The sequence below is a fragment of the Syngnathus leptorhynchus genome, chromosome 1 (genome assembly GCF_054491065.1).
Source record: "Syngnathus leptorhynchus isolate UIUO chromosome 1, UIUO_Slep, whole genome shotgun sequence".
Taxonomy (NCBI): Eukaryota; Metazoa; Chordata; class Actinopteri; order Syngnathiformes; family Syngnathidae; genus Syngnathus; species Syngnathus leptorhynchus.
The window spans coordinates 23,214,036-23,238,010 of NC_141195.1; the positions used below are offsets into that span (position 1 = coordinate 23,214,036).

The following is a 23,975-nucleotide window of genomic DNA, read 5'->3' on the forward strand; positions in this document are numbered from 1 at the left end:
TTTACTTTATGTACATAGTGCATTTTTAATCATTCATATAATATAAATATCTAAATTTGTATGTGGATTTTGCCTTGGACCCTCCCCCCAAATATGCCCCTGTGTAAAATGAGTTTAAAAAAAAAAAATAGTGTTCCTTTGCGAGTATCGGGGGGTTTACTGTATTCCTGACTCAATGCAGTGTGCTTAAATGACCACCAGAGGGAGCCAACTAGCCAGCTATTGGTGTACATCTGCTCCAGGGACTGTTGCTGCAGATGCTGCACCTCAGGGGGCGTGTCCTCCACCGAAGCCCCGCCCACTATGTGCAGCCGAATCAGGATCACACAAGAATAATGAATGGAAACGCGTCGGAGCCAAGAAAGAAAGTCCAGCAGCAACTTCTCGAGTAGCGATTTTGAAAGTTGCACGCGAAAGGAAAAGCAGAAAGTCGGGACCGTGGCGGAAAGTAGTCGTAAAGAAGAGCGCACTGGACCGGCCGGAATAAATGGCATTTGGATTTAGGAAAGCGAGACTACTGCACTGTCACTTTTTACATGGAAGAAGTGGATCCTTTGGATTCTTACGTTGATCACGTCACTGGAATATTTGGGAGATCTGGATTGGATTAACTTGAAACAGTTTTGCGACGAGTATAATAAGGAAGATACGAAGAAAAATGGGAAATATTGAAAGTGTGGACGGCCAATCGGAGATGAAGCATCACATTCTACCCCTGAAGGTGCCCATGCCGGACCCCACCGAGCTGGAGGAGAAGTTCGCCATCGTTTTGGTGAGTTTCTTGTGCTTCTTCTAACAAACACACCGACGATGTTGAATGTGTGAACACTTTGTTGCATAACACACGTGTGTATCTCACTAGACTTTTTTTTAAATCCAAAAAGTGGCTAATGAAACAAAATAAATACTTTCTAAATGCTCAAATATTTGGATTTGAAATGAGACCTGTTTTGGCCCGCCCCTCAAACGCCTGATGTGGACCCCCCTGGTAGTTCTTTTGTCTCCCCCAAAAGTCAGACAACTCAGCATTTGGCTGAACGCAGCACGGCGCAAACGGGCCGATTGCCTTTTATTTTTTATTTATTTTTTTTACATATAATTGAAACGTGTCAAACGAGCACATCACTGCATTCTGTGATTCGGCTGCAGGATAAGTGTAAAAACGTTTCTCTCTCTCTCTCTCTCTCTCTCTCTCTCTCTCTCTCTCTCTCTCTCTCTCTCTCTCTCTCTCTCTCTCTCTCTCTCTCTCTCTCTCTCTCTCACACGTCACATCACACTTCACAATGGAGTTGATCTCTTGTACTGATGAGCATTGAGTCAACACCCACTTGTTGCGTCAAGTGACCCCGTCATCCATTCCACTGTGAAGTTTTCGGGCCTTTCCAAATTCAACCCCCCCCACCCACAAACACGCACTTTTGGTCCAAAAGTGTTTTTATGTTAATCTTGTGACATTTCCACGATATTTCCCCTTTCAAGACAGCGACAACTGCTTTTCTTAGTTGACTGACTGCCTTCATAAACCGTCTTAATTCATCTAAGGAGATAAATAGCTTTACTTTGTGCGGAATGGGACAACTTTTTCTGTCTTGTGCAACTTTTTTCTGATGCTAACATGACTTGACAGTGTGACACAACAACAACACCACAGCAAGCCTCACTGCTCAAGTCATGACTGGACTTGATGACAAAAGACTTCCACGTCCGACCTTCGGACACATCTTGAAACGGTCTCCTTTGTCGACTGGCGAGCGCAAGTGAAATCCTTCACTGTTATTATGTGCAGCCACGCGGGGAAGATTTCTAGGCGAGAGGGCGGCAGACTCAACATGTCTCTCGTGTTTCTCCACCCCGCTGCTGACTTAAGCGACACGTTTCCTTGACTTTGTGGGAAAGCACAACAAGCTTATCAAACAATGCCGGCCCACCCGCCAGATAACGTCGGTCGGGAGGACGACGAGGTCGCGCTTCTTTCATCTGGCGCTGACTTTGGAACTTTTCTCCACTTCAACCAAAATAGTCTAAATTTAGCCGATTGCTTCCCGCTGTATATTATTGTAGCTGGCATCAAAGCGGCTGCATGAAAGTTCATCAAAGTATGTTTTGACTTTGGCCCTTTCTCCCCCTACACCGGTGCACTGGCCCAAAGAAGACCCCGGAAGACCTCAACGCTCACACTTTGTATGACCCGACCGTTTTCCAAGCTCAAGCGGGTCTTCCCGTTTTGAATTGTGTACAGGATATCTTTGGTGACCCCTGACCCTTTCGTATATTCGGGACCTAAACCGTTCAGCGGAGGAGTATCAGATTGAGTCCAACTTTCAACTGTTTTACTCAGATGTTCTGCTCAGTTCCGCCGCCCATCTCTGGCTTGGTCTTCCTTACATCCTGAATTGAAACGCAATCTGCGTGCGGCTCATTCGCCGTTTCCTGGCCGTGGATTCCGATATTAGAGGGTGGCACTTGGAAAGGTGCACGTCTGGCATCGGGTCGGCTGGAATTCCTGCGGTCTGGTCGGGAGAACCTTAGAAGTGCGTCTACCACTCTTCTCAGCACTAATGACTTTACCAACATTTTTTTCCCCCCCTTTTCCTTTTTATTGGAGCAGCGGTGCAGATCTTGGCTCGTTTTCTGCGGGAGCTCCATGGGAATTTTTATTATTTTTTTTTGCTTGCCGTCTGCTCTGGAGATCCTCCTAAGTGACTCCAGTAGCGGCTGACATCCAGTTGCATCATGCGGGATCCGCACCACGGCGACGATGACTCACTCACTCGCTCGCCGTTTCTTCAAATCCGAAGAACTCTGCCCCGTCCGATACGTGCGATTAATGAAGTCAAGATGCGAGAAGTGTTTACTGAGCCTAAAACCTCCATTCGAATTATTTATTACCGCTTCTGCTCGTCTTTTTCTGCCAGTTGAGCTACATCTGGCTCACGCACCCATCGCCGAGTTCTCGGAGGAAGCGGGGGATTACGGCCGATGCTGTTCAGTCTGGCTTTTAACCGTCCACCTGGCGATAACGCCCCCCCCCCCCTCGGGCTACCATTTCACTTGGGGCCGCTTTTTATGGGCTTTTTTTTTAGTGCTTCTGTAATTCTGTCTTTGGAAAGCAGAGGTCAAGTGGCCAAAATGAGCAGATACAACATGTGTGCAATTATCGTACGTGTGGCGGCGTGTGCAAACTCGGTTCCCATCGTGAAGCTGAGCTTTGACATGATTCAAGATTCCAAGTGATAACTTGGAAGCCGAAGAATTGCAGCTTTGCGCCTCAGCACAATGGCGACTCTGTCAGGCAGTGTTGTTTGAGAGAGGGAGCCCCTTTTGTGCCCCTATGCACAAATTTTTTTCATTTTTCTGAAAAGCCAACTGAGTTCAAACCGCAAGTGACATGTTTATTTCTTTGTGTTAGTCTTTATCTCATCTGTATAGCTCCTCTTGAATTATTGGGCTTCTATCATAATAAAGTATTTCTCAGTGTCTGACCTGTTTTTGTTTTTTTTTCAAAATGGGCAGCCTTTCAAAAAAGCGTGGCCGGCCGGTAATGGGAGTCATTTGCGTACCTGCATTCCTGTCATTTTTGTGAATATCGTCCATCGGGCGCGCGCACGAGAACAAACAGGATGTCGGCCTCACAGGAATGAAGGAAGACTTCCTGTGTCGGATCCATGAGAAATCCCTACGGTTATTTTTAACTCGTTTCCTTAAGCTTTTTTGTTCACGCTTCCGAGATTTTGCTTGGTTTTTGGCCGGTCGATTGATTAAAGGCCTCTCGCCAAAGTGCATTTCGGGTTCACTTGCAGTACGCGCGGAGCTGCGAGAAGATCTGGCTCCGTCAAGGCCGTCTGCTCCATATTTGATTCTTACGATGGTAACAGACGAGAAAATGAGAAAAGGAGACATTTTTATGTCATTTTTGCTGAAGCAGTGTTTTGTTTGAAAACAGGCAACGAGAGGTGCGGCAATCCCCGGGAGCGTCAGCTTTGGTCCCCCCCACGTCATCTTGCTTTGTCGCCGTCACCGAGTTCACGTTACCGCTCCAAAAGAGCCGTCGCCCGATCGAATCGGATCGGATGTCTGCGGCCGGGCCGCTGTTTTCTCCAATTCTCATCTTTTACCTGGCCGCTCCAAAAAGCACCCACGATTCTTTTTGCGCATTGTGGAGAGCAAGGCACGCGCGGTCGTAGCTTTTTCGACGTCACTTTTTGATTTGTTCAGGAAGACGGAGCGCTTGCTCCATTGTCTTTCCATAGCCGTCCGGCAAAAAAAAAAAAAAGTCCAACAATGACTAAAAAGCCAGCGGCATGCATGTCGTGCGTATGGTGGACGTCGTGTGATGTCATTCCAACGAGTCACCAGAACGCATTGTTTCCAGAAACGTGAATTTGCGTTTGTCATCGTCGCTTTCTGCTATTTTGGTCTCTTTCTGTTTTTCTAACATTCATATCCAGCTGAACTTCATCCAGGCAAGCCTGGCACAGCTCAAATACGGTTTTCTCTTATTTGGACAGCCTAAAAATATGCTCTGTGAGCAGAGCACGTATTCCATTCTGTTTTCTTTACCTCCACTGCCTGACAGGAATCAGCTCGGCTTTTTCTGTGTGTGTCACAAGTTGTGCCTTACTTCTACAGAAATCTTTTATTTGTCTCTTTTTGTATTCAGACCAATTGGCCAAGACCTTTTTTTTTTTGTTCACGGGTCACAAAACAAGACATCATCAAAAACTGAAATGGTTTGTGTGTTGTCTACTGTGATTGTCTTTTTAAATCTAGATGTTAGCTGAAGGTCCTTGATCCACCTTCCAGTAGTTTCCGGGACCCCACCCTGACGTTGTCTGAGCCAGAGCGGGGCCCGTCTGGGTCGGCTGTACGGCCGCCCACTCTTTTCCCTCCGAGCTGATGACAAACGTGTCTCGTCTGTGAGAAAAGGGAAACAGATAAAGCAGCCACTATAAAAACATAGCAAGAGTGGTGGGCAAGCACCAAAAAAGATGGAGAGCTACTGACGGTCATCATCGCTCCTACCCGAGCGTAAAGCAAAAAAAAAAAAAGCTCGTGTAGGAAAACGTGATCTTTTCCAGCGGTCTCTCCAGCGGGAGTTGAAGGTCATAAAGTCGGCTCAGGCGAGGTCGTAAATCAACTCGGATTAGGGCAGATGGATTTGCTCAACCCGCTCTCCAGTTGGCCATTTGGGCTGGAGGACTCATTTGAGCTGGATTGCATCTCCTCAACCTCACCCCTTCAGGTGGTCGCCCTCAACTGCTTTAGCGAACCTCCTTGGCCACAAAGCGTTCTTCCAAAAGATGTTTATTGCCACTCCCAGTTGAAGTTTGCTGCCCACCTAAACATAAAACAAAGGAAATTACAGGTTGTGTATTTCAAACAACAACATCGCTTCCTTTCAGGAAAGTCTACTTCGCTTACTGCCCAAGAAACAATGCGAGATGTCAAAAGCATCCCGAACTAGAGAAGGAAGAGACCAGAGCACAAAGGGGGGCGGAACTTTTTTTTTTCTTGAACATTTGGGAGGCAGCCGTGGTTGGTTTTTAATAATTGTTTACGTTTTTTCACTAATGGACAAATATGAATGAAAAGAGCAAAACATGTCATTAAAAAGTGTCGTGGTCTCCCGAGTAGCTAGGTGGCCAGCCATGGAACAAGATAACGTAGCTCGCTCATCAAACCAGTTGAGCAGCTTGCGACCCTGCCCACCAGCTATTGTTGTTATCCATTTTCTAGAAGGACGGAAAAAAAAAAAATGTCTCAAATGTCAAAGGATGGGGGAATGGCACGGCACCAAATGAAAACAAAGCTTGGCTTTGAATGGAGAAAAAAGACGTGGGCAGTACGCAGTAAGCGCCAAACGTGTTTCACATTTCGGTAGTATTTGAGGCCTAAGATGGGGTCGGCTAGAAATAAAGCATCTCTGCTCGCTCACAGGAAGTGCCAAGTGCTATCGCCGCAGGAGGAAGCTAAATCAAGTTAGCGACAAAATTCAGTTAGTCGCCTAAAATAAAGGAAATCTCTTCCCTGCTTTGTGACCTCTTTGGCTTTAGCTTTGCCTTATTTTGCAGCCATTTCAGCTTTTTTTTTTTTGTTCATCGTGTTCAAAAAAGCCAGCTGGAGTCGACTCGATGCTATTTGACTCAATTGATTCGGCCCCGGATGCGATTTCCTGTCGCTGATTCAGAATTAGAAGCAGAAAAAAAGGCCCGTTGCTCTTCGCCTGCGCTTTCGTACGCATGACTGGCTGAGAAAACGAGACAAAACGGCTCGGCTGGGCTCTGGCGGACCCGATGTCTGGATTTGAGAGACTTTGCTTTCTGTTCTTACGTAATCATCCAACAACAAGCCCATTCAGTACAATTGACTGCAACTGTCATCAAGTCTCAGTGTTGTTTTCTATTTTTATGCCAAAATCTTACTGATGATGTTCATCATGATGGACACAGCAAACCCGCCTTATATTAACAAAGCTCATTGATCGTAATGAAGATGTAGAGGCAAAAAAATGGACGCACACACACTTGAGACAAGCAAGTCGGGATCACATGTAGTTGTACAAACATTCCTGGTGTAATTCTGCACATCTGCTTTGCATGTTGCTGCCCTCCAAAGTGACTTTTGCTCAACCCGCTTTTAACATCTGTGCATTTGCTTCATTGGTAGCTTCCAAACATTTTTTTTTTCTTTTCTTTTACCCGCAATGGTTTTATATTTGAATGTAATTTGGAGTCGTGATACAGTTACGTACAAGATGTTTAAGCTTGTACACCTACTGTATTACCAACCCAATTCAATGTGAATCAAAAATTGTAATAATAATCAGAATCATTTTTTGAAATGTATATCTTCAGAAATGAGCATTAAATCTGCGTCTTATGTTTGGATGTGTTGCAAATGAGGTGACCTGTGAGTGAGTGCCAAAGATGCTGTGAAGAGGAATTCCTTTTTGCGAAACTAGCAAGCTAGCTCTCATAGGTTTTTCTTTTTTATTTCAAATATCTTTGCTTAACTAGAAAATAAAATGCTAGTCGTTTTTTGTGTCTTTTGATGCCGTGAAGAGGAATTCCTTGTTGTAGCCGAATGCTGAACTAGCAAGCTAGCTCTCATACGTTTTTCTATTTCAAATATTTTTGCTTAACTCGAAAATAGACTGCTGGTTGTTTTTTGTGTCTTTTAGTGCTGTTGTGGCCACATGCTAAACTAGTAAGCTAGCTCTCATACGTGACTTGGGAACTTAAAAGGTTTTGTAACAGACTTGAGAGTAGTTTGAGTTTCAAAGTGGCGGCCTTCTGTTGTTTGTTGCCGTTGTTGTTTTAAGCGCAGGATGAGATGACAGCGCTAGCCCGCCATTGTGGTTGCGGTGTTTGGAGGCCGAGCAAGCACGGCGGCTGACTGAGGAGTGCTAGCTAGGGTGCCGAATGTCAACACAGGAAGTGAGATCATCACCAAAAGTCCCCCAAATTTAAACTAAGCTCTGACGTGGCTAGCACAAGCCTGTTGAGTTTCTGCCACCCACTCAGTCGTTACGGATTGTGAAATGAACACACACATTTGCTGTTGGATTTAAAAACAAGTGTCAGTGTTCCGTTCATTTCGCTCACCGCTGAGGCTCATCAAATAGCAGCTTTCATGTTTTAAATACAAACACGTAAACATCAAATTGTCATCTATATCTGCTCACGTAAGCTAAACACATACAGCCCAGTCGTTATTTTTTCGATTTGATCTTTGTCACTCATCGGAATCTAACCTGCTTCATTGTGCCAGATGTTGCGCTGAAACATGAAAACGTTTTATGCATTTTTTTTTTTCAGAACTCTATGAACCTGCCAGACGTTGCGCTGACCCACATGAAAGCATTTTATGCATTATTTTTTTCAGAACTCTATGAACCTTCCTCCAGACAAAGCCCGGCTCCTCAGGCAGTACGACAACGAGAAGAAGTGGGACCTGATTTGTGACCAGGTATGCCGGCCTCAACATCGCCACACGTCTTTTCTTCTGTTAATGAAAAAAAAAAAAAAAAAGCAGATGAGTTCATCTTGTTTGGCCCACAGGAAAGGTTTCAAGTGAAGAATCCACCTCACACTTACATCCAGAAAATCCGCGGCTACTTAGACCCCGGCGTCACCAGAAAGGTCGCCAACTCTCGCCGTGAACCGCATAACGTCTCATGGGTGTACGTAAACAAACACTCTCCTCCCCTTGTGTCTCGCAGAAGTTCCGCAGGAGAGTACAAGAGTCTACCAAAGTCTTAAGAGAGCTGGAGATCTCTTTGAGGACAAACCACATTGGGCAAGTGTTCATTTTCCTGCTCTCCATCTGTTTGTGAGTGTCTGAAGGAAAGGCTGGCATTGTTTGTCCTTTCTTTGCCCGGATGGCCCTCCCATTGTTTGGAGTTGCCAAGCTCCGCAGCTCCACTGGATGGGGCCGAGCTTCTCGATGCCCAGATGGTAGCCATTGTGCCGCCGCGTCCGCTCCCCCATCGAGTGCTTAACAGGAAGCTTTGTTGTGTATGCTGACCTGGCCGGCTGGCCGACTTTTGAAAATAGAAAAAAACGCGTGCGTGGATACTTGGAAGTTGACACTTTTTGCTCAGCAAGCAGAATCTATTGTGATGTTTTGACATCACAACTTTTCAAAGCTACATTCATAAAACCTTGTGCAGGACAAACTAAAAAAAAAACAAAAAAAAACAATGTGAAAGGCAGGCCACAAATGGCCCTCGGGCTGTGCATGAAGCTATTTGAACAAAAGTTGTGCAGCACCACATGAGGACAGACAGTATAAGTCTGTGGTCCCCAATCACCGGGCCGTGGACCGGTACCGGTCCGTGGATCATTTGGTATCGGGCCGCACAAAAATAAATGAATAAATAATGCATTATTTTATATTAACACATTTTTTAATCAGGGATGCAAGTTAACTTTTTTTTTTTTTTTTACAAATCTTAAAACGCTGGATTGCGAGATTGCTATGCAATTAGGAAAAAAGATTTGCCATCTGCTACGACGCTGCCCCTTTTTCTGTAAATGTCAAATTGCCGCTGCTTTAAAGACGGCTTCAACTTTTCCAGAGCGTTTGTGTGACTAAAAGGGGGAAGAAAAAAAAAGATTTCTTTCAATGCATTTCCCAGAAGAGGAATAAGGTGGGATCGTTTTCAGGAGAATGGCGAGCGTGCGGACGGGCTTTATTACAACGTCTGAGTCTTATTCCTGCCACGGCCAAGAAAATAGGAGCTCGCCGCAGTAGGGTGAGGGGGGCGAAGAAGGGGTCACGGGTGGGGTGGGGGGGGCGTCTGGTTAGTAGACAGGAAAGCAATGATCATGGGCGCCTCCTCAGAAGCAGTCCGCCTCTTTCCCCTTCACCTCAACTGCTTTGTTGGTTTCCTCTGTTGCAGGGCTGGCCTTCCTCCCTTCCTCCCTCCCTTCCTCCCTCCCTTCCTCCCTCCCTCCATCCCTCCCTCCCTCCCTCCCTCCCTCCCTCCCTCCCTCCCTTTCCCTTTTCCTGCTGCTTGCCTTCCTGTCCATCTCAAGCAATCCTTCAAATCAGACACATTCCTCTCTGTTTGATTCAGCCGCAAACTTTGCGTTTGAAGAAGAAAATCCCCAACTGATACTCCCTTCACGTGTTTCTATTCCTACGCAGCGGCCGTCGCGTTTTCACTTTCCGTACAAATGACCTCGTCCTTCTTTGCTTTCCGTTCCATCTTTTCCTGTCCCCCTTCACTCGTGACGAAATTCCTTTCCCATCGCATCTAAATGATGTTCTTGAGCCTTACAAATCTTCTGCTTTGCACTCCCTCCTATCCAAAGGTGTGAATGCTAAGGGTATTTCTCTCCTCCCGCATCATAGGTGGGTCCGGGAGTTCCTCAACGATGAGAACAGAGGTCTTGACGTCTTGGTGGAGTACCTCTCCTTTGCCCAGTGCGCTGTCATGTGAGTCAAAAGGAAGCGGTTGGAGCTGCGTCCGCTGAGTCGGCACGTTGAGCTGCTTGTGCATCCCGAACGTGTTCTTTGGATGTGTCGCTTGAATGCGGATGACGTTACGGTTGAAGCTTAAGCGCAATGAGCGCCATTTTCTTTGCTGAGCTTTCTCATGCGGCTGTGTGATGCTCTTGCCATAACGTTCACCTGGCTACCCCTTAACCTGACCCCTCCCCCACCTGCATCTGCTTTACGCCTACGCGTGTGGCCCAGGTTGGATTTTGAGGGTGTGGAGAACGGCGAGGATGGCGGCTTCTCGGACAAGGCCAAATCTTGGAGCAGGTCCATCGAGGATTTGCACCAGATGAACCCTCAGCCCTTCTGCAACACGCTGGTGCGTTCGGCCCGCCAGTCCGTCCTCCGGTATGTATCGCTGAGCTGTCCGCTGTTACCTGTTGACGACTTGCCCTGCTCTCCCGCCTGCCCGCCGTAATGGCCGCCGTGGACCCTGCTAGTCCCCCGTGCCGGTCCTGTCCGGCCCGACAACGTGTGATCTCTGTGGCCGAGCGCTAACTTTGCCCACCTGTTGCAGCTACGGCTCGCTCTCCGGCAGCAAAACCATCAAGAACTCCAGACTGGTCAGCCAGAAGGATGACGTTCACGTGTGCATCTTGTGCTTGCGAGCCATCATGAACTACCAGGTGCTTCCTGCGTGCCGCTTCCTTCCGTGCTTCGTCTGGATCCCCCGTTGCACTCTCACCAAATCCTCTTGTCTGTCCTTCTGCTCTTCTTGCAGTACGGCTTCAACATGGTCATGTCTCACGCGCATGCGGTTAATGAAATTGCTCTCAGTTTGAACAACAAGAGCTCACGGTAAGAATCAGTATCATCTCAGCGTCCGACCAAAATTCACTTGAGCGACTCGAAGGTGACGTCGTGTGCCGCTTTTAGGACAAAGGCCTTGGTCCTGGAGCTGCTGGCTGCCGTGTGCCTGGTTCGAGGAGGTCACGAGATCATCCTGTCAGCGTTTGATAACTTCAAAGAGGTTCGCCAGCTTCGTCCTACATGTTGATCAAACGCAAAAAGATTTTGGACCAAAGCTTCTGACACATTTTGATTTTTACCTTTAGCAGCCTGATGTTGATTAAGTAGACCCCCCTCCAAAAAAAAAAAAAAAAAAAGGGGGGGCAAATGAATTGTGGGGATGCAGCGAGGCCTGCAGGGCCGTCATGCAGCAATGAAAGTTGAGGAGCTCTGGGAGTTGTCACCTCCACACAGGGTGGAGGGGAAGCCCCGTGGTGACCCCTCAGAGGTCACCAAATGTCAGACAAGAAAAATAAGCCTCAAGTCCCCGATGAGAACTGAACATTCTTAACGGACGGGCATCTTCCTGAATAGAATTCCAGAAAGAGGGAGGGAGGGAGGGCACGCAGAGAGAAAACCAGCCGCTTGTCAAAACAAGATCTTAAATTGGGTTTTGTCAGATTGTTCCAAACGTGGTCCACTGTTGTTTATTGACAGTGTCGGCTCATTTTTAACATTTTTTTTTATTAGGACCCAAAAAGAATTTGCTGGGAAAACATGCCATTGTTTGTTTATCCCTTTCTCTGGGTATTTTTGGTTTGAATGGATATTTTTTTCGCCCCGCCGTGACTGCTGACGATGAGAAGAAAATCAAAATCAGGCCTCGGGATGTTTTTAGATATTATTCAAATCCAAATCGTTCAATATGACAAAGGCAACGTTTGTGCTTTTCAGGTGTGTAAGGAGAAGCATCGTTTTGAACGGCTGATGGATTTCTTCCGTAGCGAGGAGGGCAACATCGACTTCATGGTAAGCGACGCCGCTTTGCGTCTTTTTGCTACCCGCCGCCAAGATGTCAACGTGTCCTTTGGGGGCCCCAGGTGGCTTGCATGCAGTTCATCAACATCGTGGTCCACTCGGTGGAGGACATGAACTTCCGAGTTCACCTTCAGTTTGAATTCACCAAACTGGGATTGGATGACTACCTGGAGGTAAAACCATCAGAGGAGATCACCCTGGAGATGGTGACGTGACGTGATTTTTCCTTCCATCAGAAATGTAAACACACCGAAAGCGACAAGCTATCGGTGCAGATCCAGGCTTACCTGGACAACGTGTTTGACGTGGGCGGCCTGCTGGAAGATGCCGAGACCAAGAACGCGGCGCTGGAAAAGGTGGAGGAACTGGAGGAGCACCTGTCTCATGTAAGTGCGCCACCCACCACCCCAATCTGTGCAACCTAATGTTGCTCATGCTAATATTATCGTTCCCTGCGGATCGTACGCGGTTTGTGGGGAAGTTTGGAATGCACCTAACAATCCCAATATTGTTCTCACGCTGGCTCCTTCCATCTTTGCATCCCACGCTGCCTTGTAACCAGCACGGAAAAGCTCGTAGGCAGCCCTGACATCATTGTCGGAATTTCATCACAAACGCTCTCAGGAATGATGAGGGAGGATGAGGGAGGTGCAATTCCAGCGCAACATGTGCGCTCTTCATCTTCACAATAAGAGCCGCGTCACGTGCTCGCCGCATCGTGCCGCATCACGCTGCCGGCGGGCGGTATCATATTTCTCCTCGAGGATGCGCCGTGTAAATGGGAGCAGATACGGCAGGCGAACATCTCGCTGCTGCTGCGGTGAAGGTGGAATTCACTTCCTCTCTTTACCAGGTGACGGAGAAGCTTCTGGAGGTTGAGAATGAAACCATGATGAAAGTGGCTGACTTGGAGAAGGTGCTCCTCCAGAAGGATAAAGATCTTCAAGCAATTCGGGTAAGCCAGAGGGAGGAACCTCAGGTGGCATGTCTGGCTTTTTTCAGAAGCTTTCAACTCAATCAGTATGATGGCAAATTAGGTAGGCAGGAAGCAGGATGTTTTTTCAGCTTGTGAAGTCACGCTTTTGTGCTCTACGTCGCCCCCCCGTGGTGCCCTCAGGAGACGTACGAGTCGACCAACACGCAGGTCACCACCCTGAGGAGGGTACTGAAGGAGAAGGACGCCGCCTTCCAGAGGCACTTCAACATTGAGAGGCGGCTACTGGAGCTGGAGCAGCAAGGCACCATCCGCCTGCACAAGAAGCCCGATGGAGACATCGCCATCGAGCCGCTCGGCATCAGGGGAAATGCGGCGGGCGCCGGCCTCGCCACCCCCCTGGCCGACTTCGGGGCGTTACCTTTGGCCTCGGCGGCGGCCGCGTCCGACCCGGGGCTGCTCGATTCCAGTTTGCCTCCGGCCAGTGAAGCTCCGCCCCCGCCGCCTCCACCGCCTCCGCCTCCTCCTCCACTTCCTTCGACTACAAGTGAGCCTACACACGGCTGTGGCATTTGGTGGGAGGGTGGGCTTCTACTTTCACTTCTCCATAATCATATTTTCACTCCTGATTTACTCCAGGTACGCCACCACCACCGCCCCCACCTCCTCTGGCTCCTCCTGTGGCTCCTCCTCTGCCTGACGCTTCTCCTTCTGTCATCCTGAGCGTGGGTCTCTCCGGTGAGAGCACTTTTTTTTTTTTTTTGCTCGTCTCGACCGCAACTCTTGACTGTGGCGTCATAGTTTCGCTTTGTTGCAGCTATTCGAATCAAGAAGCCCATCAAGACAAAGTTCCGCCTACCTGTGTTTAACTGGACCGCCCTGAAGCCCAATCAGATCAACGGCACCGTGTTCAATGAGATCGATGACGAACGGGTGCTGGAGGTACAGCGAGCGAGCTGGCCGCGTTTGCCGGCTGGCTTCCTCAGTTAGGAGTTGATTTTGTAACCAATGGCCTTGTGTGCAGGAACTGGATTTGGAGAGGTTCGAGGATCTCTTTAAAACCCGTGCACAGGGTCCCATTGTGGATCTGTCGTGCACAAAGAGCAAAGTGGCTCAGAAGGCGGTGAACAAAGTCACGCTGCTGGACGCCAATCGCTCCAAGAACTTAGCCATCACGCTGAGAAAGGCAAACAAGAGCACAGAGGAGATCTGCAAAGCCATAGAGAAGTATTCAACCCATACCTTTTGTCTTTTGAAAGGAATTCAGACATTTGTTTTCAAATGTTTGAGATCATTGCTGAAAATGAAGTGGTTAGCCGTGGTGGGATAGCCGTAAATTGTCACTATTTTAGTTTTCCTGATTTTGTTTTGGTCACTAAAACATGGTCCAGTGACGCAATTGAACCCCATCATAAATCATAGCTAGCTAGCTAGCCACCTAGCTAGCCCTAACTGCATTTGGATAGCTTAAAACGCATCTTCCCTTTCCATGTTCTGAAGTGGATGCTTTAGAGTGCCTCGTGGTCACTCGTGAGAAAAGCGGAGTAGGCAGGACAGAGGGATGATTTTTTTTTTTTTCTCCCTTCGTTCAACCTTAAAGGCTCAAACATGTTACATTTTGCTAATGTCTGCCTAGATTCGACTTGAAGGCCTTACCGGTGGACTTTGTGGAGTGTCTGATGCGCTTCCTGCCCACGGAAGCAGAGGTCAAAGTTCTTCGTCAATACGAACGGGAGCGTCGTCCGTTGGAGCAGTTGGCCGAGGAGGACCGTTTCATGCTCTCGTTCAGCAAGATCGAGAGGCTCACGCAGAGGATGAACATCATCACCTTTGTGGGCAACTTTGCCGACAACGTGGGCCTGCTCACGCCGCAACTCAACGCCATCATCGCCGCTTCCGGCTCGGTTAAATCCTCGCCAAAGTTAAAACGAATGCTCGAGGTTGGTTTTTCCAAAGCGCTTCCAAACGGGAACGCTTGTCTTAACTCTTCTGCCGGACTTTCAGATCATCTTAGCTTTGGGCAACTATATGAATAGCAGCAAGCGAGGCTGCGTTTACGGCTTCAAATTGCAAAGTCTCGATCTGGTGAGGAAAGTCGCCGAGCGCTCCAGCTCGTTTATCGTCTCGGCTTCCTAACCCGGATGGCTTTTTTTTTTTTTTTTTACCGGGTAGTTGCTGGATACCAAGTCGACAGACAGGAAAATGACGCTGCTCCACTACATCGCTCTCATCGTGAAGGAGAAATACGTGGAGCTGGCCAACTTCTACAACGAACTGCACTTTGTGGATAAAGCCGCAGCAGGTGAGCGAGCGAGCGAGCGAGCGCTCGTGCTGGCCGTTTTTCGTGAGAAGCCGGCTCATTTCTTCGCCCGCTTCAAGTGTCGCTGGAAAACGTTCTGCTGGACGTTCGGGAACTGGGTAAAGGCATGGAGCTGATCCGGAGAGAATGCAGTCTCCACGATCACTCGGTCCTTAAGGCCTTTGTCCAGGCCAGTGAGACCCAACTGGAGAAGCTGCAACGGGACGCCAAGACAGCCGAGGTAAGAGACGCCAAGCCCGTGGCGCCGATCCGACCTCACGCCAAACGACGGTGCTGTGCTCGTTCTAATCGTAGGAAGCCTTCAACAATGTGGTCAACTACTTTGGAGAGAGCGCCAAGACCACTCCACCGTCTGTCTTCTTCCCCGTCTTTGTGCGCTTCATCAAGGCCTACAAGGTGATGTCACACACATGGCGAGGAAAAGCACATTTCAGGAAGCCCCCCCAACATCCCCCGACTCCCCCTCCCTCCCTCCCTCCCCCAACCCAGGCAGGCAGGCAGGCAGGCAGGCAGGCAGATTTGTGTGGGCCCCGCCCGGTCCGGTCCGGTCCGAGGCCAAATAACAGGAAAGGCCAGCTGTTGGGCTGCAGCTGTGCTCTTTAGACGGCTTCTTCCCTCTGGTGGCTTCCTGACATTGTTCTGGCTCCAGATTGATGGCGTCCACTTACGGAAATGTGCGGCACAAAGACTTGTGCGTAAAGAAATAGTTCGCCCCGCGTTCGCCCCGGGTACGTGGGCCTCTCGGAGTCTGCTTCCGGGCCACTTTCGAGTTATGAGTTAACGTATAGTTAACGGAAACAAATGGAAAACATTTTTGTCTATGAAATGGAATCAAACAAAAAAAGGAGAGTTTCTCAAAAAAGGAAAGACTTTGAAATTCATTGAAATTTCTCGTTACTGCCACCCCGGTCTCTTTCAGGATGCCGTGGAGGACAACGAACAAAGGAAGAAGCAGGAGCAAGCCATGAGGGAAAAGTTACTGGCCCAGGAGGCCAAGCAGCATGACCCCAAGGTGCGCTCCACACCCACCCGCCCGGTGCCAGTCCAAAAGAATGGTCCCGACTACAAGTGCCCGCCGCCGCTTGCCTTTCAGGTTCAGGCCCACAAGAAGAGGCAGCAGCAGCAGGAGCTGATCGCAGAGCTGCGCAAGCGCCAGGCTAAAGACTACCGACCCGTATACGAGGGCAAGGACGGCACCATTGAGGACATCATCACAGGTGGGCCGGCCCCCACCGTGGTGGTCCACTACTCGGCTCCTTTGAAATGCACCTTGTGCTATGTGACGCGCGCCGAGCCCTGCCGTCTGGAATCCGACACGTAGCCAATTTCCAAGGCATTAAGATACGCCGCAATTCCAAATAGCTACTATCAAGTTCAGGCAAAAAAAAACAAAAAAAAACTACCAGAACATCTGAACTTTCTCCAGACACGTATGCGTGCTGACTCCAATTGTGTTATTTGGGAACACGTGCACTGTGATAAGAGGGTGTGCGCACTTATGCAAGCACAGCTGTATATTTTTGCTTAACCTCTGAAAAAAAAAAAAAAAGAGGATTCTTTTTGAATCGTGTTACAGGGTGGGAAAAGTTTGAAACGAATTAGCGTTTCAACAGGGGTGTGTAGACTTTTGCTTGACCAGAAGACGAAGCGGCGTCAGCCTCAGGGTTAGCGTGTGCACTAACCTTTGTTTTCCTACTCCTTATGAATGAAAACTTGACACGTACCTAAGCCAAGCTGGCAAACCGGCGCTACTTTTCAGCCAAGTTTGTCCAGCCGTCCGTCCGTCCATCCATCCGTCTCCCTGATGCCGCCCGTGTGAGCGTATTCCAGTGTTTGGCGTTCCCCGCTGATAAAGACATGTTCTCTCCCCCCCTTCCCAGTCTTGAAGAGCGTGCCCTTCACAGCCCGCACGGCTAAACGCGGCTCACGGTTCTTCTGTGAAGCCAACCTCTGCGACGACTCCAACTGCTAGCCCCTCCCCCTTTAACGCCAAGGTTGTCCAGGTGTCTCTTGTATGCCCCTCCCCCTTCCCCATCACTTTGCATGCGGCATGATCCTCATCACTCCATCCAACAACCGCTGCGCACTAACTTGGGCCTTCCTTTTGTTTGTGAGACGAGTCGGTCGGCCAAACCTCTTTTCGCGGGGAGCGCAAAGTGTACAAAAAGTGCAAACCAAGCTAACGCTTACACTCAGGAACGTAAATGACTGTTAGCCCCGCCCCCGTCACGGCGAAGAGGTTTGGCTTCATAGGTTTGACCCCACAATGCTTTCTTTTATGAGACTAACTTTATTGGTGTCGGTTTCCCCCCCCCCCCCCCCCGCTAACCGTGACTTCTTCGTTCCTCAACCACACATTGTTTTTCATCTTCCCTTTCAGCCCAAATGAAGATTTTTGACAGTATTTCCTAAAAGGAGGGTAAGCAAGGTAGCCCGGCTCGGGTCGAGCGCCGTTCCGGCTGAGCTGAGCTTTTGTCCCGCCCGTCCGCTGCTCAAGTCGTGTCGGCCGCTTCAGTCCATCTCTCATATGATTCCGCCGCACAAACTCGCTGGCTTCATTTCGACAAAAAAAAAAAAAAAGGCCGTCCATCACCCCTGTTTTTTTTTTCTCCGCCATCTTCATCATCATCATCCTCACCTGCTCCTTTATGTTGCATGTTGTCGTCCAGTGTTCATTCAATGGTGTTTTTGTCCCATGTGGATTGTTGCCGTCAGCTCAACAGGCTCTCACAATCACAATATTAGGTACACGGGCAAATTCCATACATGAAGGTAAAAATAATTCCAATCAAGGCAGAAGATGCACGTTAATATCTCATCGTGTTGGTGTCTGGAAAGAACATGAGGAAATTCAAAATGGATTCCAATGAAGTTGGGACAGCCAAATAACAAATTTAGTTGGAGTTGTGTTGCGCCTGTTGACGGCTGATGTTATTAGCGCTCAACTGTGATTATTTTTTTTTTTCTTGCTTTGGTTTCTTTCCGAAAAACTTTGAATGTCAACAGACGCAAGCAGTCTGTTGACATCCAAGGCTTTGGGAATTTGTCTCTCGTGCAGCAAGCCGTTGTGAGCAAAATAATAGACGGGAGGAATTTAGGAGCATCTAACGTTTGTCCGCCCTCCCCTCCCTCCCCTCCCTTTCCTCCCCCTTCTCATGCCTACTCACAGATCTGCGAAACCAGCCTTACCTGCGAGCTGACGCCCTGATCCGGAATGGTTGGAAGAGACCCTAAACCACTTATTGATCACTTAAACCGCCTTGCCTTCCTTTGCTATAACCTTCCTGGCTTGGTCGCCCGTCAGCCGGCCGGGGCTGTAAAAAGAAAAGGAGGAGGGTGGGGGGGTCAGAATAGAGGCCTTGTTGTAGCTGGCTAATTTATTTATTTATAAAGGCCTTTTTCCAGCCACTTTAAAAAAAAGTGAAGCACAAAGGAGCATCAGCGTCTCGACTTTCCTCGCAAGCCGGTGAGAGGAGCTGACGGACTGGCGTCAATGATGATGCAGCCATCGGGAATATATATATATTTTTTTTTTCAAAGACTTGCAGAAAAACACGCTTGCCGTTGCATGATGGATGCACGCGGTGGTCTCTCAAGCCACAGGTCGGGGGTTCCAGTGCCCCCCCCCCTGGTGGTTGAGTCTGCCCTTGAGCAAGTTGCTCTTGATGCTACGTCATCACTATGGAAACGAGGAAGGAAGCGGTAGCAAGTAGAGACAGCTCGTTTGCCGCCAAAAATTGTTGCTTCAAATGTCCCTTTTGTTGTTATGTCATCATATTTGTATCACATTTTTGGAAGAATGTATTTCCATTGCCTTATGACTCCAGATGCCAAAGAGCAATTCTTTCACAATGCAGACGGATCCAAAAAGTAGACACTCTTGGATGTTTTCCCGTTTCTTTCGGCGGAAGCGATCCTTTTTTTTTTTTTGTTGACAATATATAAAAATGATCAATTAACGTACAATCAAATCAAAACATTTACTTGAAAAAATGATCCTGCATCGATGATTTTCTGCGTAATAAAGAATGATGGGAAAAAAAATCTTATTTTTTATGATTAATTTAGGATTCGTGAATCTCTAAATAACTTTTTTTGCGCCATCCCAGACTTCTTCAAATGACAGACATGAGTCACCATAAAGTTCTACTATAAAAATCCATTTAATTTCTTATATCAAAAAGAAAGAGAATCATAAAAACAATCAGAACCACACAGATCCAAGTGGGTTTCTGCTAACAAATACACTTTTCCAACTCAATGATGATTGTTCTGATTGACATGGTCAGATGTTAAAAAAAAATTAAAAAAAAGAGAACACTGTTAAACGAAGGCTTTCCACATTTGTCTGACAAATTCAGGGCCCGCAATCTCGCAGCGCCAACATTCTCCAGACAAACAGATGGTTAGCATTAGCAGCGCAGGCGAAGGCTTGAACAAAAAAGGAATGCTTATCGGGAAGCTGATCACTCTCCGTTCTGGGAATGCACTGAACGGGGACCCGAATTAATTACACGTAATGATGAGGGGAAAAAAAACATCTAATGGTAACCCTGGCTGGCCTTTCCTCAGAATACAGTTGCGGTCAACACAGAAGGAATAAAAGCAACAAAAAAAAAGTTAACAATTGTCACAAAATTATTGTGTGTGTTGTTTTTTTTTTAAACATATGGTAAGTCTGCTGCCACCTTCTAGAACATAAATTGCCTCCTACAGTAAACCAAGGCCACAGTGTTGATCCCAGATGTCTCATCCTGGAATGTTACAATCATCATCATCATCCAGCATTCATTCATTCACTCACTCACTCACTCACACGAGACTTCCAGACTGCAAATTGTTACAAATGTTTCCGGCTATACTTTCAAGACACTTTGTTAATAGTTTTGCAAGTATATACGTATATATATTTATATATCTGATGCAAATATATGGAATTTTTGTGATGTAAAAGACAATCACTTTGAATGTTGAGATCAGATGCAAAAAAATAAAATAAAAAATAAAAACCTGGACCTGAAAGCGACACGCATTCGCTCTTTGCCCGCGATACCATTCGTACAAAAATAATCGTCCAAAATGTTCCACGGCGATTTGCTCCTTCTTTTCTTTTAGCGGAGAGCAAGCGAGAGAGAGAAGGGCGAGCGGAAACGGAAAATGAAGGAGGAAAAGTGGATGAAAGGCTTCCTTTTTTTTTTTTTTTTTCCCACACGGGAAGATTGGTTTGTTGGTGTCTAAGAACAAAATATAATACTGCAATCACTTAAAAAAGTAGTCCTTCATTTTATACATTTTATACAGTGTTTGTGATTTTTCTCTACGCCAGGGGGTCGCTCATGCTCTCGTCGCCCTGGGAAAGGAGCTCCTTCTTTTCATCCGTGCTGGCCAGGGAGTTGTTGCTGTTGTGGGCGCCCATGTAGAGGCTGGCGTACACGGGGTTGGTAAAGTTGGTGGGCTGCCGGGCGGGCACAAAGCACAACAATTAGCCACGTGGGCCGCCAAGTCTGTGACTCTTGAAAAGTGCCGGTTTTTTTTTTTTGCACTGTGCAGATATTCCCTTTGTTAACTGGATCAGTGATACGGCTTTCAAACTCCAGGTAGGGTTTCAAAATAGGGTTAGGGTTTTGAAGTAGGGTTTCAAACTAGGGTTAGGGTTTCAAAGTAGTGGTTTATACTAGTGATAGGGTTCCAAACTAGGGTTAGGGTTTCAAACTAGGGTTTAAAACCAAAGTTAGGGTTTCAAACTAGGGTTTCAAACTAGGGTTAGGGATTAAAACTAGAGTTATGGTTTTGAAGTAGGGTTTCAAACTAGGGTTAGGGTTTCCGACTAGGGTTTTAAACCAAGGTTAGGGTTTCAAACTAGGGTTTTAAACCAAGGTTAGGGTTTTAAACTAGGTTTTAAAACTAGGGTTAGGGTTTCCAACCAGGGTTTTAAACTACTTTTAGGGTTCCTAAGATTAGGGTTTCTAACTAGGCTTTCAAACTAGGGTTAGGGATTAAAACTAGGGTTTCCAACGAGTTTTAGGATCGCTAATTAGGGTTTCAACCTAGGGTTAGGGTTTGCGACTAGGGTTTTAAACCAAGGTTAGGGTTTCAAACTAGGTTTTAAAACGAGGGTTAGGGTTTCCAACGAGGTTTTTAAACTACTTTTAGGGTTTCTAAGATTAGGGTTTCTAACTAGGCTTTCAAACTAGGGTTAGGGTTTCCGACTAGGGTTTCCAACTAGTTTTAGGATCGCTAATTAGGGTTTTAAACTTGGGTTAGGGTTTCCGACTAGGGTTTTAAACCAAGGTTAGGGTTTCAAACTAGGTTTTAAAACGAGGGTTAGGGTTTCCAACGAGGATTTTAAACTACTTTTAGGGTTTCTAAGATTAGGGTTTCTAACTAGGCTTTCAAACTAGGGTTAGGGTTTCCGACTAGGGTTTCCAACTAGTTTTAGGATCGCTAATTAGGGTTTTAAACTTGGGTTAGGGTTTCCGACTAGGGTTTTAAACCAAGGTTAGGGTTTCAAACTAGGTTTTAAAACTAGGGTTAGGGTTTCCAACGAGGGTTTTAAACTACCTTTAGGGTTTCTAAGATCAGGGTTTCTAACTAGGCTTTCAAACTAGGGTTAGGGTTTCCGACTAGGGTTTCCAACGAGTTTTAGGATCGCTAATTAGGTTTTTAAACGAGGGTTAGGGTTTCCGACTAGGGTTTTAAAACGAGGGTTAGGGTTTCCAACGAGGGTTTTAAACTACTTTTAGGGTTTCTAAGATTAGGGTTTCTAACTAGGCTTTCAAACTAGGGTTAGGGTTTCCGACTAGGGTTTCCAACTAGTTTTAGGATCGCTAATTAGGGTTTTAAACTTGGGTTAGGGTTTCCGACTAGGGTTTTAAACCAAGGTTAGGGTTTCAAACTAGGTTTTAAAACGAGGGTTAGGGTTTCCAACGAGGGTTTTAAACTACTTTTAGGGTTTCTAAGATTAGGGTTTCTAACTAGGCTTTCAAACTAGGGTTAGGGTTTCCGACTAGGGTTTCCAACTAGTTTTAGGATCGCTAATTAGGGTTTTAAACTTGGGTTAGGGTTTCCGACTAGGGTTTTAAACCAAGGTTAGGGTTTCAAACTAGGTTTTAAAACTAGGGTTAGGGTTTCCAACGAGGGTTTTAAACTACCTTTAGGGTTTCTAAGATTAGGGTTTCTAACTAGGCTTTCAAACTAGGGTTAGGGTTTCCGACTAGGGTTTCCAACGAGTTTTAGGATCGCTAATTAGGTTTTTAAACGAGGGTTAGGGTTTCCGACTAGGGTTTTAAAACGAGGGTTAGGGTTTCCAACGAGGGTTTTAAACTACTTTTAGGGTTTCTAAGATTAGGGTTTCTAACTAGGCTTTCAAACTAGGGTTAGGGTTTCCGACTAGGGTTTCCAACTAGTTTTAGGATCGCTAATTAGGGTTTTAAACTTGGGTTAGGGTTTCCGACTAGGGTTTTAAACCAAGGTTAGGGTTTCAAACTAGGTTTTAAAACTAGGGTTAGGGTTTCCAACGAGGGTTTTAAACTACCTTTAGGGTTTCTAAGATTAGGGTTTCTAACTAGGCTTTCAAACTAGGGTTAGGGTTTCCGACTAGGGTTTCCAACGAGTTTTAGGATCGCTAATTAGGTTTTTAAACGAGGGTTAGGGTTTCCGACTAGGGTTTTAAACCAAGGTTAGGGTTTCAAACTAGGTTTTAAAACTAGGGTTAGGGTTTCCAACGAGGGTTTTAAACTACCTTTAGGGTTTCTAAGATTAGGGTTTCTAACTAGGCTTTCAAACTAGGGTTAGGGTTTCCGACTAGGGTTTCCAACGAGTTTTAGGATCGCTAATTAGGTTTTTAAACGAGGGTTAGGGTTTCCGACTAGGGTTTTAAACCAAGGTTAGGATTTCAAACTAGGTTTTAAAACTAGGGTTAGGGTTTCCAACGAGGGTTTTAAACTACTTTTAGGTTTTCTATGATTAGGGTTTCTAACTAGGCTTTCAAACTAGGGTTAGGGTTTCCAACGAATTTTAGTTTTAGGGGCAGGATTTTGAAGAAGGGTTTCAAACTAAGGGTACGGGTTTGCATTGTGTATTGCATATGGATCCTTGTTCTTACTTTCTCCGGGTCCAAAGAAAAGTCTGAATCCAGGAGCTCGCCAGCGTCATCGTCGGGGTCTCCCTCGTAGATTTTGTAGGCGGGATTGCCGATCTCCACGTTCATGGCGCCGTTGGTCATTCTGTGGTGCTGGAAGCCCTTAGCACTACAACAAGCGGAACAGACCAGAAGCTGAGTCGGCAGTAACATCAAAATGCCGGGGAGAACAATGCTGAGCAGTTTATCGTTAATTCAGCGACCGTTCCATACTTCACCAAGCAAGCACACTACAAAAATGGAAATCGTATGGACAAGCAAAATACAAACAACACTTTGTCATTCGTCAGCAGCTCAGGCACCCAGTCCGTCATAGGCAGTCCATCAATTTTTTCCAAAAGTGACGGCCAGTAGGTCAGACTGACAAAAGGCACCGTCACTCCTTCAATAATGGCTGACCGATGACTGAATGACAATGACAGAATGACGGAGCGGCAAAATTTGCTAAACCGCAGTCGTCCTTTTGGTTTCTCAGGCAGCAAAAGGCAGGCAAGGACAGACATACAACACATTTACGGGGGGAGGGGGGGAGGGGCTTAGCAAAGCCTGAATGTTGCAAGCCTGTCAAGTTACCGCGAGCAGCGAGAGCGAGATTTGGCCGGCCAAAGAGACCTGGGAGACAGGAAAGAGATGCTTGATGGACAAGCAAAGACGAAAGATTGATTCAAAGAAAGACAACGGTGAAAAGGCCTACCCTCGCATTCTTTTCTTGTACCACAAGATGGCGCCAACCACCAGCAATGCCAGTAAGAGCAGCAGAAGCACCGGGACCACCACTGACGCCGTTCCTTTGGAGCCAGCAAAAAAAA

The 23,975-nt window shown here is 47.0% G+C and overlaps 2 protein-coding genes across 5 annotated transcripts in view; one reads left to right on the forward strand and one right to left on the reverse strand.

Annotated features, from left to right (window-relative positions):
- The first annotated feature begins 354 nt into the window (after positions 1-354).
- On the forward strand, positions 355-20,155 carry fmnl3 (formin-like 3). Of its 2 annotated transcripts, XM_085920696.1 has the most exons (26): positions 355-772; positions 7,885-7,968; positions 8,061-8,141; positions 8,222-8,298; positions 9,859-9,942; positions 10,204-10,353; positions 10,523-10,631; positions 10,727-10,803; positions 10,882-10,975; positions 11,689-11,763; positions 11,835-11,945; positions 12,009-12,158; positions 12,626-12,727; positions 12,890-13,253; positions 13,346-13,444; positions 13,524-13,648; positions 13,731-13,933; positions 14,343-14,646; positions 14,711-14,791; positions 14,879-15,008; positions 15,086-15,246; positions 15,321-15,422; positions 15,946-16,038; positions 16,120-16,243; positions 16,907-17,020; positions 18,196-20,155. In XM_085920696.1, the coding sequence occupies exons 1-25, from the start codon at positions 659-661 to the stop codon at positions 16,996-16,998; spliced, it is 3,186 nt and encodes a 1,061-aa protein (XP_085776822.1). In that variant the 5' UTR covers positions 355-658; the 3' UTR covers positions 16,999-17,020; positions 18,196-20,155. The 2 variants fall into 2 exon arrangements, with proteins under 2 accessions (XP_085776822.1, XP_085776830.1); XM_085920704.1 differs by lacking the exon at positions 16,907-17,020 and having other exon boundaries at positions 18,196-20,154.
- Positions 19,171-23,975, reverse strand: part of LOC147062791 (low-density lipoprotein receptor-related protein 1-like) — a 46,738-nt gene continuing 41,933 nt past the window's right edge. For all 3 annotated transcript variants that reach the window (XM_085920677.1, XM_085920684.1, XM_085920668.1), the window contains 3 exons: positions 23,861-23,954; positions 23,131-23,275; positions 19,171-20,481 (listed from right to left, as the gene is read on the reverse strand). In XM_085920677.1, the coding sequence (XP_085776803.1) occupies positions 20,344-20,481; positions 23,131-23,275; positions 23,861-23,954 (377 nt within the window). In that variant the 3' untranslated portion in view covers positions 19,171-20,343. The remainder of the gene's footprint in view (positions 20,482-23,130; positions 23,276-23,860; positions 23,955-23,975) is intronic.